A 14433-nucleotide genomic window follows, 5' to 3' on the forward strand; every position below is an offset into this window, starting at 1 on the left:
GAGCTTGTCTCCATGGTATGGCCATTTAGCTCTGACCCAGTCCGAGGCGTTTATGTCAGGGGGCTTCACTCTGCGTGTTCTGTCAAACCACTGCTTCATGCGGCGCTGACGCTGGCGGACCCTGGTGTGAGCAACGGGTGCACCAGGATGAGCCTGAGGTGGGCACAGCCTATCTAATGGCAGTTGTAGCTCCCGCCCCAACATTAGCAGCGCTGGCGAAACCCCTGTGGTAGTATGCTGGGTCGGTCTGTAATGCAGGAGGGTCTGAAGGAGAGCTGTTTGAAATGCGCAACCTTGGGCCAGGTGAGCTCGGATGCCGTTCTTGAGGGTTTGATTAAACTGCTCAACCCCCCTGTTGGCCTGTGGGTGATAGCCAGCTGTGCAGATGTGCTTGATCCCTTTGTCATTGAGGAAAGCGGAGAACTCAGCGGAGACGAACTGCGGCCCATTATCAGTGGTAACTGCCTGAGGCAGTCCCCAGTGGGAGATGACGGTGTCTAAGATGTTGATAATGGCCTGGGATGTGACTGAGCCCACTGGGAAGACCTCAGACCATTTGGAATGAAGGTCATAGATGACCACAAGGAAGCGCTGGTGGTGGGGTATGCCATGGATTTCCCCACAGATGTCCATCTGCAGGTGTTCCCATGGTTTGGATGGCCAGGTCAGCAGTTGCAGGGGTGGCGGAGCTGGTTGGCCAGTTTTTCCACTGAGCAGACAGGCCGTACAGTCCCTGACCATCACCTCAATATCATGGTCGATACCAAGCCACCACACAAGGTCCCGACATCGTTGTTTCAACCTGACAATGCCCAGGTGTCCCTCATGTGCCATAGCCAGCACTCGTGCCTGCAGAGCTCTCGGCATGACTGTGCAGTGACCCCGTGCCACACAAGTATCGTTCCAGCACAACAGCTCCTCCTTGATCCGGGCGAACGGCGCTAGCTCGTCAGGCACCCAAGCAGGCCATCCACTTATGATGTAGGAATGCAGTATACCGAATAGGGGCTCCTCCGCTGATGCCTGCTGGAGCTCAAGGAGAAAAACTGCAGCCTAAAGAGGGGTGTGCAACAGCTGAATCAGGTCGTCTTCCATGTCCACCTGCTGGCCAACAGGGTCAGCAGCAATGACGGCTCTGGACAGCAGGTCTGCTATCACATTGTCACGGCCCTGGGTGAACCGGAGCTTAAAGTTGTACAGCCGGAGCGGTCTGTGTCCTCTACCTGAGGTGGACATCAAGGCTGTAAGAGCCTGGTGGTCCGTGCGGAGCATGAACGCCCGGCCATAGAGGTACATGTGCCAGCGTTCGCATGCCCAGACACACGCCAGTGCCTCACGCTCCCCCACTGAGTACCTCTGTTCGGTATGGCTCAATGCTCAAGAGGCGAAAGCAATAGGCCTCTTCGTTCCGTCCTGGAGTTGGGAGAGGACAGCACCAAACTCCATGAAAGAGGCATCACAGGTGACCAGGGTGGGGCTTGCAAGGTTGAAGTGTGCCAGGATTGGTGCAGTGGTGAGCTGGCACTTCAGCAGACACACGGCCTCCTGGCAATCTGCAGTCCAGGCCCAGGGAGCCTCCTTCTTAAGCAGCTGATGCAGTGGTGATGTTGTGACTGAGTACTGCGGCAGGAAGCAGAGGTAGAATGCAGTTATTCCTAGGAAGGAGGCGAGCTGTGCAGCCGTCTTGGGCTCCGGAATGCGGTGGATTGCATCCACGTTGGACTACAATGGGGAGATGCCGTGTGCTGACAGTCAGAACCCCACGAACTCGATTTCTGGCATGGCAAAGACACACTTCTCCTCGTTAAGTGTAAGGTTGTGCTTGGCCAGCATGCGAAACACCTGGCAGAGGTGCTCATCATGGATGGAGGCACCGTGCACCACGATGTCATCAAGGTAGAGGGACACGCCCGGGACACCAGCAAAGACAGAGGACATAATCTTTTGAAAGCAGCTGGGTGCTGAGCTCAGACCAAAAGGCATGCGGATGTAGCGGAAAATGCCAGCATGCGTAACAAAAGCGGTGAGGTCTCTGCTGTTAGGGTGTAAGGGGACCTGGAGGTAGCCTTGGCGTAAGTCCAATTTACTGAAAACCGTAGAACCGTAAAACTGGGTGGTGAGCTCCTCCACTGTTGGAAGTGGGTATTTGTCCGGAATGATGGCCGTGTTCACCGCTCTCAAATCCACGCAGATGCGGAGCCCACCCAACTTCTTCTTGGCTATCACCAGGTTTGAGATCCATATTGAGGCGTTGATGGGCTCAGTAATCTCAGAATCCAGTAGTGCCTTCAGCTCAGCTGATACTTGATCCCGCAGAGCGAGGGGAATGCGGCGCAGCTGCTGGATCACTGGGGTCACCACAGGGTCAACTCTGGGTTGGTGAATGAAGGCGGCGAGGCAGCCCAAGCCATCAAACAGCTCTGGCCATTGACGTTGCTGGGGGGAGGTGACCAGTAGGATCTCCGTGACGCAGTTGTCTGTCAATGAGAAACCGAGCCCCATGAAGAGGTCAAGACCTAGGAGGTTGGCCCCCTTGAGTGTGACGTGGAACGGGAAGGTTGGCAGAGACCTGGTTCCATAGCGCACTGGCAGTTGGAGGGAGCCCAGGACTTCAATTCTAGCTTGTCCATAACCACTCAGAGCAGTGGAGGAGAGCTGAAGGGGCAGGTTTGAAAAAAACTGTTTGTAGGTGTCTAAATTAAGCAGAGACACCTTGGACCCAGTGTCCAATAGCAGGGGAAGGCAGACATCCCTAAGGTACACAGCACAAGTCTTACACCCAGTAGGGTTTGTGAGCACAGTGTGGATTGTGGCTGGTGCTGATACTGGTGCTGGTGCGGAGGTACACCACCTGGCAAAGTGGTTGAGTTTATTACAGTTCCTGCAGGTTTGACCCCGTGCTGGACAGTCAGGCGCTCTGGCCTTATGCCTGGTGGACCCACAGTTACCACAACCCTGCCTTAAACGAGCAGGAAGTTGCTGTGCTTGTCGGACAGGGAGACCAGGTTCTGTGTCCTGTTGCAGTAAGGCAGGCTGGACTTTCTGCACTGCAAGTTCAGTAGTTGCAGCAACAGAGTGAGCCCCAGTAATTTGAGCAGCACAGGCAGCAGCAGACTTTACTTGGCACGCTAACTGAATGGCTTTGGCCAGAGTTAAATCATCAGATTCCAGCAATAGTCTCTCACGCACTTGCACACTAGAGGTTTTCTCATTTCATCATACAGTGCTCCAAATTTACATGGAGCCAATTCCTGCAATGTCGCTATATATTGGAGAATGTTGGCCCCGCTGTTTGAAGTTGAAACGTCGGAGGAGGACGCTCTGGGAGGCGGCAAAATGCTTCTGGAGTGCAGCGACAGCTTCACTGTATATATCTGCCAGTCCCAAAGTGTAAAATACACAGTGTCCCTCAGTCCCCAGGCAGTGCAGCAACAGTGTGCGCTTGCGGGCGTCACTCACATCAGCCAGATCGAGAGCAAGCAGGTACGTCTGAAAAGATGAAATCCAGCAAGTCCAGGGAACAGGCGGCTCACCGGGTAGTGCCAGGAAGACAGGTGGGGGTGAAAGTGCAACTTCAGCCATCCTCGTTGCCAATGTTATGGTGTAAAAACTGACTCCAACAAGTCGTTATCATGAACTCACAAGACGCTTTATTCAGCCTTCCATCTTACCAAAAGAACATGTCATCCCTTGTCGTAAAGCAGAACGCCCTCTACCTTACAGCAACACAAACAAACCACACAGCACAACATCCACACACACACACACGTCATGAACAGTAATAAAACACAGAACAACCAAACACAACAGGTAAAGCCCTGTCTAAGCAGATGTCGTCCAGAAAAGCTCACTGCCCATTCCACCAGGGGCATGGTGACTTCGTGGGCTTTGTTTCAGGGTTCATCTGTCACAGACATTTGCAATGCAGTGTTGTGTCCTTGTGGCATTCCAGTGGTTCTGCAGCTTTGGTATTCACACCCATATGCCAATGGTTACATTTCGCACTTGATAGGGAACATTAGGTTCTTATCATAACCCTGGTTCCCTGAAATATAACCATTAACCTTCAAGGTCACTGCGTCCATGATTGCAGCAGTCTTAAAGGAAAAATGATGATGAGATCTGTGTGTACATGCCCTCGGGTGCAGGCATGACTGCATCACAGGCTCTGATGAGCAGCTTTGATATAGTATTCAGGATTTGGGTCTTTAGGCGATAAAGACCCATTGGGTAATGGTTACAATTCTCTTTCAGGGAACATTTTTTCTGTTTCTTTCAATTATAAGGTCGTCACCAGCGTAGAACTTCAATCACCACGATGCCCTGTATAGTACATCACATCCTCCCCCGTCTTTTATCTGGAGCTCTGCATCTAATAAAATTATGAATCACACAGATATTCAATTTTATTTTACTCGTCACGAAAAAATCAGTCAAAGCACATACAAAAATCAATAGTTCATAACATGACTCACCAGTGTTCTTTTTCATTATTTTAAATAAATGTGTAGCACTTATTTATGCTTTTGTAATATATATAAAATCTTAAAGGCAAGGTCAGCTATTCATTCCAATCCCTGGGTCTCTGCAGACCAATATATAAAACAGCATTAAACCTGTGTTTATGGTACAGTTATTGGATGCACTTTTACTGTTGTCAAATTATTAGCCTTCTTAAAGTAGTACTGAGTTTTTTAATAGAAGTCCCTAATGCTCTCTTTATTCCATCACAAGGACGACTGACTGAAATCAGACAATTGTGCAAGAGATGTGTGTGACTCTTGACTCTAAAAACATTTAAAATAAGGTTATCAGAGACTTAGATTCGGGGTGTACCATCAAAACTGGTATGTAGGGAATCAGACACTGATATTTCTGTTCCCAGTGCCTATTCAATGGAAAGACTAATGTGATTTCCCAACAGCTTAATTGGTGCCCAGGCACCGAAATTACACCGGTCGGACCCCGTATAAGCATTTTCATATTAAATTGGGAAAGATTCTTAAGTCAAGGTTCTGTCTATAGAAAAAAGTACTGGAACGATGTTCCTGCTTGTTCCGGCTCGATTACACCACTGCTCCCAGGGTACACTGGGAGGCCCCATAGATGTCTGAATAACGGCCATACATATTTTCAACACACAGGATATAAAAAATTAATTCCCCATCACCAACATTTTAGCTGTGGTTGATCCTAGTGGCCTTGGCTGAATTCAAGGTTCTATGACGGTACTGTATATCATGTGTTTAACAAAGGGGTCTGCTCTGTGACCACAAGTAGCAAGACACTGTATGTCCTTCTCTTGCTTGGATTCAAAACAGAATAAATAGCAGGTAGTGAGTTAGCCTTTTTGTCAGCAGTTGACTTTTTCTCACCTGGCAAAACCCTTTGATGTGGGAGATGTGAGAAGCTTGTGCAGCTACTGTGAGCATGTGAAATGCAGCCATCGGCTGCTGGTATCACCTCTCTCTCAGGATCAACCAGGGCAAGCTCCTTATAACATCTCTAGGGTGTCTCATTCATACACCATCTATCATTCATACACCATCTATTTTTGTTGGGCCTGTTTGTCAAAGATATCACTCCAATAACATCACCAGGATAATATATTGCTTCTGGAAGGACACAGTTCCAGTTATAAAACAAATTTCTTTCCACCTTTGTGTCATTTCTCATTTTCATTACATCTTTGAGGCTTGTATTTTTATCTTAGCCATAAGCCTCTCTGCCTTGCTCACCTTAGTTCAAAGGTTTTTCTGCAGGGGAACTTTCGCAGATGTAGAAGAGACTAATAATCACATTAAACTCACTCTCTAACTTTTAGTCTTACTTGACGCAACATACCCTTATGTGATACTGAATCAAGGCTATTTGAAATGGTATTTACTAGCAAGGCTGGAGACTGAACTTCGCTGAGCTTAAATTTGGAAAATGAGTTTGAGAATCTAGCGCATTGTAGCTAGGCACAGTTCAAAGAATAATGACAGTATAGTGAAGAGTATGCAGTGAAAACAGTGTATATTTAGTGCAGTTACAAGTCCCAGTGTTGCTATGTTTCATGCATTCTATTGAATGCATGAAACATAGCAACACTGGGACTGTTTTAATGGTGCCCATAAATGTTTATTGTGCAAATCTGTTAAACTCCTGATAAGATCCATTCGTGTTGCTCAGCTCACTGTAGCTGACTGTGCTGCATTCCAGGGAAGGGTGTAGAGTTTATCAAAGTTTCCTTTTCTGGGTGAGATACTGTCATATCAAATAAATCCATGAGGAAGGGCTGTGCATGTTTAAACAATATTTTGCAATAAGCTTGGATTGGACAAAAACTTGTGATACATAGCAAATAGAGAGCTTTACCCTCATAGGCATGAAGCCAACATAACTAATAAACACTCAATAGGGCTCCAATATAGAGATACTAAAATAAACTTAATATCTTCAATGAAACATGTTTCATTGAATTTAGATTTCTAGTCTGTAGTTGATGAAACCAACTACAGTGTCGAATAGTTGCATGAATGTCAAGTTTAATCAATGGAGACTCTAGAGTTAAAGCTTAGCGAAACAGAACCTAAACATCTGTAATGTATAAAAGCTACATGTCCTTATTGAATTCTCCTCTCAGATTCACTGGAGATGTTGAAACAGAAGCGACAGAACATGCAGGATGAGAAGTGCTACACAGTGCCAGTTGAGACAATGTATTGCAGTGGACTGAAGGAGTGCTCCTGGGACACTTGCGAGCCCCTCCCACAGTCCTGGGCAGCTGCTGGGAGGAATCCAGGGAGGGAGACAAAGCGTCCCTCAGACACTGTGGAGTCTCTACCATCCAGGGTCTTTCTGTGCACTCCACTTTATCAGAGAGAACGCTCCCTTTCTGAACTAGTTTAAAAAGTTCATGAGGACGGATGCCCCCATCACACTTATCTGGTTGTTCTGCTGAGTATAAAAAAGCAGCCTCCTCCTTTTTCATTTTCTTGACTGTTTCTAAATGTATCACTATTGAGTGTTTAATAGGTAGGGTGATCTTTTTAGCATGGAACATTGACCTTCTCATGATCTCTGCACCTGCTCTAGTTCATGGAACATTGACCTTCTCGTCATCTCTGCACCTGGACTGCTTCATGAAGCATTAAGCTTCTCATTATCTCTGCACCTGGACTCTGGATTAGTTCAAGACAAAACAAGCTTGTAAAATAACACAAAAAAATACTTTGAATAAAAACCCATTCATTCATTTAAAGTTGTGCACAGTTTTTCAGATCTCCATATGAAGCATGCAATAGGATTTTCAACACTAACAGTATTGGGGAGATTCCTAATAAAGTGTCCATTTCCTATATTGTGTATTGTGATTAACTTTTAGGTCTTGGTTTTGTCTTCCAATTCTCCTCTTGGCAATGCACAGCTTTGGCTTTCTGGTTTGAGAACAGGACCTTGATGGATTCTCCAGTGACTCAGCAGGAACTCAATTTGTCCTGAAGAGCAGCTCAGACCTGCTGCAGCCCCCAGTGGAAAGCCGGTCACTGCCATATTATGACAACCCTGCCAGGAGGAAGGACAAGACAGACTCACAGGCAGCTTGAGTGCGCATAGACAATATGTAAGGCCGTCACTGGCTGGGTTTGTTTCAGGGTGGGAAAGGCTGTAATAGGGATTTATAAACTGAGACGCACCACTGTCTGGTTTTCTGTCAGACAAATATCAATTCATAATTGAAGCATTTGTTCAACTTCCTGACCCGTAGTACTGACTTTTACAGCAGGTTGTAAGGATTAGCAAATAGTCAAACTACAGGCCCCTGAAGATTGCCAGACAATGAGGGTCTGGAAAATTCCATTCACTAGATCAGGATTTAATCAAAATTTGAATGGTTTAACATTGATCCAGATTAGATCTGTAGATTTAGGAGTACTCTCTCTGGGGGAGGTATGTGCCTGTCTTGTCCTCTCTTCAGAGAGACTTCCATCTGCAATAAAGGTTCTGGACTGATAACTATTATGTGTATGCATTTCATTCCGATCACATAGGTCTACTTTATTAGGTATTTGTGACAAAAATATGAGTTCTGGTGATAAATCTTCCTCCCGACCTGTGAGGGCGCTAAAGAACGAGAGGAGAAGTATCTGGAAGGGCTGGCCTGACAGTTCGTTTCCAGGACCGGGAAGTGGGTCAGCATGGAAAGAAGCGAGACTCTGTTGTAAGACCGTATTGACTTGAAAGGTAAATGAGGGGTAACTGCAGGTAATAAGGCAGCTGCAACCGTTTACCTAGATATCATGTGGGATTACATATAGGGTAACACACTGATCTTTTCCTTCATTTGGGTTAACGTTTGGAGAGAGAAGGATCGAGAGAGGAGCTCTCGTTGTTAAAGAGAATTACGTGTTGTGTTTTGTTGTGTTTGTCTGTGTAATTGTGTTTTTCACCACCATACAGTTAAAGCACTACTCCGGAGCTGTCGCCAAGGGTCAGCACTGTCCGGAGCACCACTGCACACCACCGTATCCGTGTTTTCACTACCCACCCTCATGACTGCACTCACCCAGGACTGGTGACCGTCTGTTCATTTTTGTTCGGGACTGTGCCCTGTTTCGTTATACCCGTGCATTACACATTGTTGTGTATTGCCAGAGATTTGTTTATTTTTCGGTCACCAGACCTGGAAAAGAAATAAAGCACCTTTTTCACTAGATTACCGTTGTCTGCCTGTCACTCCTGCACCACATCACTGCTATACCTGTTCCTCTTACCAGCCACTTTGCCACAGTATTCCTTCCATCCAAAATATCTGAGTTGGCCAGAATTCACTATTTTGCAGGCCTCACTGTCATTTCCATCAGTGGGAAATCCCCAAAGAAATGAAGTTGGTTATATGGAAGGGCCATATACCTCTGCAGCATAAGCCTACCATTTAGAAGGTGCGAGCACCTTCCACAAAGGAGAACGGATTAACGGATCACTTGTGACACCCTTATTAGCTCTAATCTTGGGCTGCCTGATACTCTAGGTTAGGTGGTCCACAATTAGTGCTGATCAGGGCTGTGAAACCAGCTGTTCCCAAGATTCAGATTTCATGAGCTCACTATTCCCATGCCAGTCACGATGAATTAGTCTGATCCTCTCAGGAACGTGTGCTTCAGAATGTCTGAATGAGAGGTTCTCTGCAATATACCCTCTAGCTACAATGCACTTAACAAAGGAATTCAGTTTACAAAGGGGCGTGGCAGCCTCCAGGGGAGTTGTTTTAAATGTGTTATTACTAGAATTCTTAGTAACTTTATTAACATATTCTTTTTTTTTCCTGGCCTCCTCTGCCCCTTTAGAGACAGCCCATTAGAAACGTGAATTATTATATTATCATCACTATTATAATTTATTTAAATTTTTTTTGGAACATTGGGAACCAGACATACCAAATGTATAGCACTGTCAGACAAACATACCCTCAGTCCACCCCCTTGGATACTAGCATCTAAACCTTGAGAAGACAGAATGTAAGACAATGCAGGTATAATGAAGCTGTGTGCTTTCTTAGGTGTTCTAGGTCATATTATAATTCTCAATATCGTTTGACAATGTTTCTTGGTGTTTTCATACTTGGTTAATGGTAAGAGCAATGAGTTGCATCAGTGACTTCATATGTACAAGCTGATTAATAACAATAAGTTACATAAAATGGCTTTGAAGTCAGTACAAAACTAAGCAGCACTGGTCTCCAGATTTCTGTCTTACTCAATGTGACTTTTACACAGATTATGAATGTGTATGGAATTCAGCTACTTAACCCTCTGCTCCTGACTCTCATTGAACAAATTCGTGGGTCTGAAGATCCTGTAATCTAATCTCAATGCTCTTGTGGTTTATCGTGTTACCACAACACCTCGTGGAATTACACCCTCATTATGTAGCTGGGTGGACATTATTCTTTTTATTTATTTTAGAAGGCGAACCGGGTTCTGCTCAGCTTCTGGGAGGTCCACGTCTCAAATATTGAGACATGCATCACATATCCTGCGGAAAGGGCTGACTCAGGTCCAGGATTCCACAGCACAAGTAAAAGCAGGGCCACGGAGCTGCCATTTCACATGTGGCTGTGATTGGTCTGAAAGGAAGTCTGCTGGAGACCAGACATGCTGTAGGAGTGCTCAGGAACCCTGCAGCCAATGTGCCAACTGCCACCTAGTTACACGAAACTTGAATTTACTACCCTGCGGAAAACAGCCTTTTAAAATAGAAGTTTTATGTATTGTAATAAAACACTACCCATATTATCTGTGCTAACTGCTGACAAGGATGATTTTTAGCTACAGTCGCTTTAAGAGATTTCAGTAATTTGACATGATGTGTTTGTTGCTGCACTGATGGCTCCAATTGTTGAACTCAGTTCTCTCAAATAATTATGAGAGTAATAATCTGGATAATATTTACAGCATTGAGTTATTCAGATCCACAGTTGTTATAAGTGTTAATCTAAGTTTGAATTATATTGAGCAAGTTCACAGGTTTTTAAATCTAAAATCACCACAACATTCAAATGACTGACTGACTTGTGTGCGTGCAGGGGGGGGGGGGTGTGTTTGTGAACCAGGACCATTTCATCTACTGCTCAAGCAGAAGAAACACGTTGGAACTAGCAGAAACATGTAAACAACACTTCAGGGATAATTGCATTTCTGCGGCACGTTCCTTGGTCAATACATTTATTATACTACAACTTTATAAATATATTTCTTTATTTACCTCTGTCTGAAATAAGCACTGTGTTGTCTGTTGAAACAGCTATTTGAGAGCAGGTCTGGCAACGGCTATCACCAGTATCACTGCAGCCGTGCTTTATTTGCTGTTTTGTTATGGAGTAATGGTAGAACAGATGTACTCAGTGGGGTGCTGCAGGGCTCTGTCCTTGGACCACTGTTGTTATTTTATTTACATCAGTGAATTAGATCAGCAGATAATTAGCAACCTTAGCAAATTTGCAGACAAAAACAAAGCTTGGGGGAGTGGCAGACACACTTAGAGCCACTTAGGAAATCCAAAAAGATTTAGACCACAAACAGAACTGGGCAGCAACGTGGCAAATGAAATCAGTGTCAACAAATGAAAAGTGTTACACGCCGGACACAAATATTTAAAACCAACTGGTATGCAATAGTAGTCTTATTTCCATTCCTGTAGACATCACATGTTCTTCCAAAGTGATAGCCAAGTCCTTTAACTCTTCAACACTCCAAGCATAAGCCCATTGACCAGCACATGATGAGCTGATCATTAATACAGGAGAAGAAAAGATTTGTGTAACTCCACACATTTTTTTTTATTAAGCTGTCTGGTTTCTGCAAGACATTGTATGCAAAACAATTAATAGCTATTAATAAAAAAAACAAACAAAACAAAAAAAACAGAACAAAGTGGTGGCATGTTCCTGTGCTGCTCCCTGCGTCACTGAGACCTCCTTGCCATCAGCATCTCCCGGATGTTGTCCTCTGCATCCTTCACACTCCGCTCCAGGTAGGTCTTGCGTTGCTGGAAAACACAAAGAGAATATGGGCTCAGTGTGAATGCTGCAGTGTGCGCTTTGTTCTGACAAGAATTCCTGGGTAGATGTTTACTGCTGTACATTCTAGGGATTCGGTTTAATTCTCTATGTGTAAAAACTTTAGGATTAAACATTTAAACTAACATATTAGGTTTATTTTTATAACCAACTAAACAATTTATGACACTACAACAATATGGATGAGAATACATGTGTTCAATAGTTACATGTGCATGGAAAAGAGAATCATTGTTGAATAACTACACTGAACAGATGCTGTATAATACAACAGCTGACCTTTAGATTTGACATGCATATCTTTGCCAACAGATTCAATTTTAGAAGAACTTAGAAAACATTTAAACTCTGAACTAGTAACACAGTATATTTTTTAAACCAAAGCTCTGTTGGCTATCCAGTTGGTTTACAATCTCTAAAGGAGTTTCAGCTGCAGGCACACAAGCCTCTTCCCTCTTTGAAGCTGTCTTTTTGAACTGGGGAACTTTGGTGACAGAAATTTTTAACTCTTTCCACATATTCTCAATTGGATTGAGGTGTGGGCTTTGACTGGGCCACTCCAGGACATTGACCTTTTTGTTTTTAAGCCATTCCAGTGTGGCTTTGGCTGTATGTTTGGGGTCATTGTCCTACTGGAAGATGAATCTTCTCCCAAGTCTCTTGCAGACTTCAGCAGGTTTTCCTCCAGGATTTCTCTGAACTTTACTGCATTCATTTTGCCCTCTATCTTCACAAGCTTTCCAGACCCTAATGCAGAGAAGCATCCCCACAGCATGATGCTGCCACCAACACGCTTCACGGTAGGGATGGTGTTCTCAGGATGATGTGTGGTGTTAGGCTTTTGCCAAACATAGCACTTAGCGTTGAGGCCAAAAAGCTCTATTTTGGTCTCAAATCATAGAATCTTCTTCCATTTGGTCTCAGAGTCTCTCACATGCCTTCTGGCAAACTCTAGTCCAGGCCAGTTTTGTGAAGCACCCGGGCTATTGTTGCTGTATGCACAGTGTCTCCCAGCTCAGCTGTGGAAGACCAACTCCTTTAGAGTTGCCAAATGCCTCTTGGTGGCCTCCCTGACTAGTGCCCTTCTCGCCCGGATACTCAGTTTTTGAGGACGGCCTGTTCTAGACAGATTCACAGTTGTGCCATGTTCTCTCCATTTCTTAATAATGGACTTTACTGTGTTCTGGGGGATATTCAATGCCTTGGTAATGTTCTTATATCCTACCCCTGATTGGTGCATTTGAAGAACCCTATTCCGGATTTGCTTTGAATGTTCCTTCGTCTTCATGATATAGTACTAACCAACTGTGGGACCTTCCAGAGACAGGTGTATTTAACCTGAAATCATGTGAAACACCTTAATGAATACTTATGAAATCATTTATTTTCTGTTTTCTATTTGTAATTAATTTAGAACAATTTGTAGATTTTATTTTTCACTTTGACATTATGGACTTTGTGTTGATCAGTGGCAAAAACTCCTAATTAAATCCATTTTCATTCCATGTTGTAACACAATTAAATGTGGAAAAGTCCAAGAGGGGTGAATACTGTTGAGAGCTCCTGTATTTACCGGTTGCGCCACTGTTGTTAAAATCAGCCACCAGACTCCGAGAAAAAAAAGCCAGTGAGATTCATGTAAACTATGTAGAGGCAGCATAGATAGTCGTCCACATCGTACAAACAACATTGGAAGAGACAGACCAAATCCCTGGGGGGGGTTGGACCCCCCCCACGGAATCTGTCAATGTGGACTGTGGGCAAACTAAATTAAATATATAGTGGACAAGAATACAGAAAATTGCCAAGTAATAAATGTCCTACCAAATCCCATTAATTTAGGAACTTTTCAGCCTTTAAATTTAATATTCAAATTAATTTTTTTTAGTGGTCGCTAATTGTTTATATCATTTTTTCTCCCAATTTGGAATAGCCAATTATTTTTAGGCTCAGCTCTCCGCTACTACCCCCGCGTGACTCGGGAGCGGTGAAGATGAACACACGCTGTCCTCCGAAGCGTGTGTCGTCAGCTTCTTCCCAGCAACAGTTCACTCTGCAGGTCCACCATGCAGCCACCTCAGAGCTACAGTGTCAGAGGACAACGCAGCTCTGGGCAGCTTACTACAACAGTGTGCTGCCTTCCGGGAGCCTCGGTCAAGCACATCACTGAGAAAATGGACAGGCTCCTGGAACGAACAGGAGACGACCCGGTAGTAGTCGTCCACATCGGTACAAACAACATTGGAAGAGACAGACCAAAATCCCTGCAAAACAAATTCAGAGAGCTAGGAAGGAAATTAAAAGAGAAAACCAAAACTGTGGTATTTCTGGTATACTACCGGCACCTGGCAAAGGACCATATGGACAGCTGGAAATAATTAATCAAAACACATGGCTGAAGATGTGGTGCACACGGGAAGGCTTCACCTATCTTGATCATTGGACCACATTCTACAACGAGGACTATCTGTATAGACGGGATGGACTGCATGTAACTAACAAGGGAACCAGTCTACTCGGAGAAAAGATCCTCAAGCAGGTTCAGAAGCATTTAAACTAGAAAGGAAGGGGAGAGAAATCAACAAAAAAACAGAAGGGAGACCGCATCAAAACAAGAACAACAACTCAGGTAAGACAACCATTAAATGCATTTATCTAAATGCTAGAAGTATCAGAAACAAAATTCTAGAACTTGAAGCTACTGCACTAACAGGTAACTATGATGTGATAGGTGTTACAGAAACGTGGTTGTCAGAGTGATGGGGACGAGTATAATATTTGTGGGTATACACTGTATAGGAAAGACAGGCAGGACAGAAGAGGAGGAGGGGTAGCGCTATACATAAGAAACAGTCTTGAAGCACAGGTGCGAC

General features: G+C 44.5%; 1 protein-coding gene and 1 long non-coding RNA gene across 3 annotated transcripts in view; one reads left to right on the top strand and one right to left on the bottom strand.

Moving 5' to 3' along the window:
• Window positions 1-8132, top strand: part of LOC121324801 — a 47884-nt gene extending 39752 nt beyond the window's left edge. For both annotated transcript variants that reach the window (XR_005951282.1, XR_005951281.1), the window contains one exon: window positions 6629-8132. This is a non-coding gene — a long non-coding RNA (uncharacterized LOC121324801). The remainder of the gene's footprint in view (window positions 1-6628) is intronic.
• A 3169-nt stretch (window positions 8133-11301) lies between these two features.
• The window catches only part of LOC121324703 (prefoldin subunit 1), a 63185-nt gene continuing 60053 nt past the window's right edge, over window positions 11302-14433 (bottom strand). Inside the window, exon 4 of the mRNA XM_041266824.1 lies at window positions 11302-11529. Coding sequence (XP_041122758.1) covers window positions 11446-11529 — 84 coding nt within the window. The 3' untranslated portion in view covers window positions 11302-11445. The remainder of the gene's footprint in view (window positions 11530-14433) is intronic.

This window comes from Polyodon spathula, chromosome 12 (genome assembly GCF_017654505.1).
Source record: "Polyodon spathula isolate WHYD16114869_AA chromosome 12, ASM1765450v1, whole genome shotgun sequence".
Taxonomy (NCBI): Eukaryota; Metazoa; Chordata; class Actinopteri; order Acipenseriformes; family Polyodontidae; genus Polyodon; species Polyodon spathula.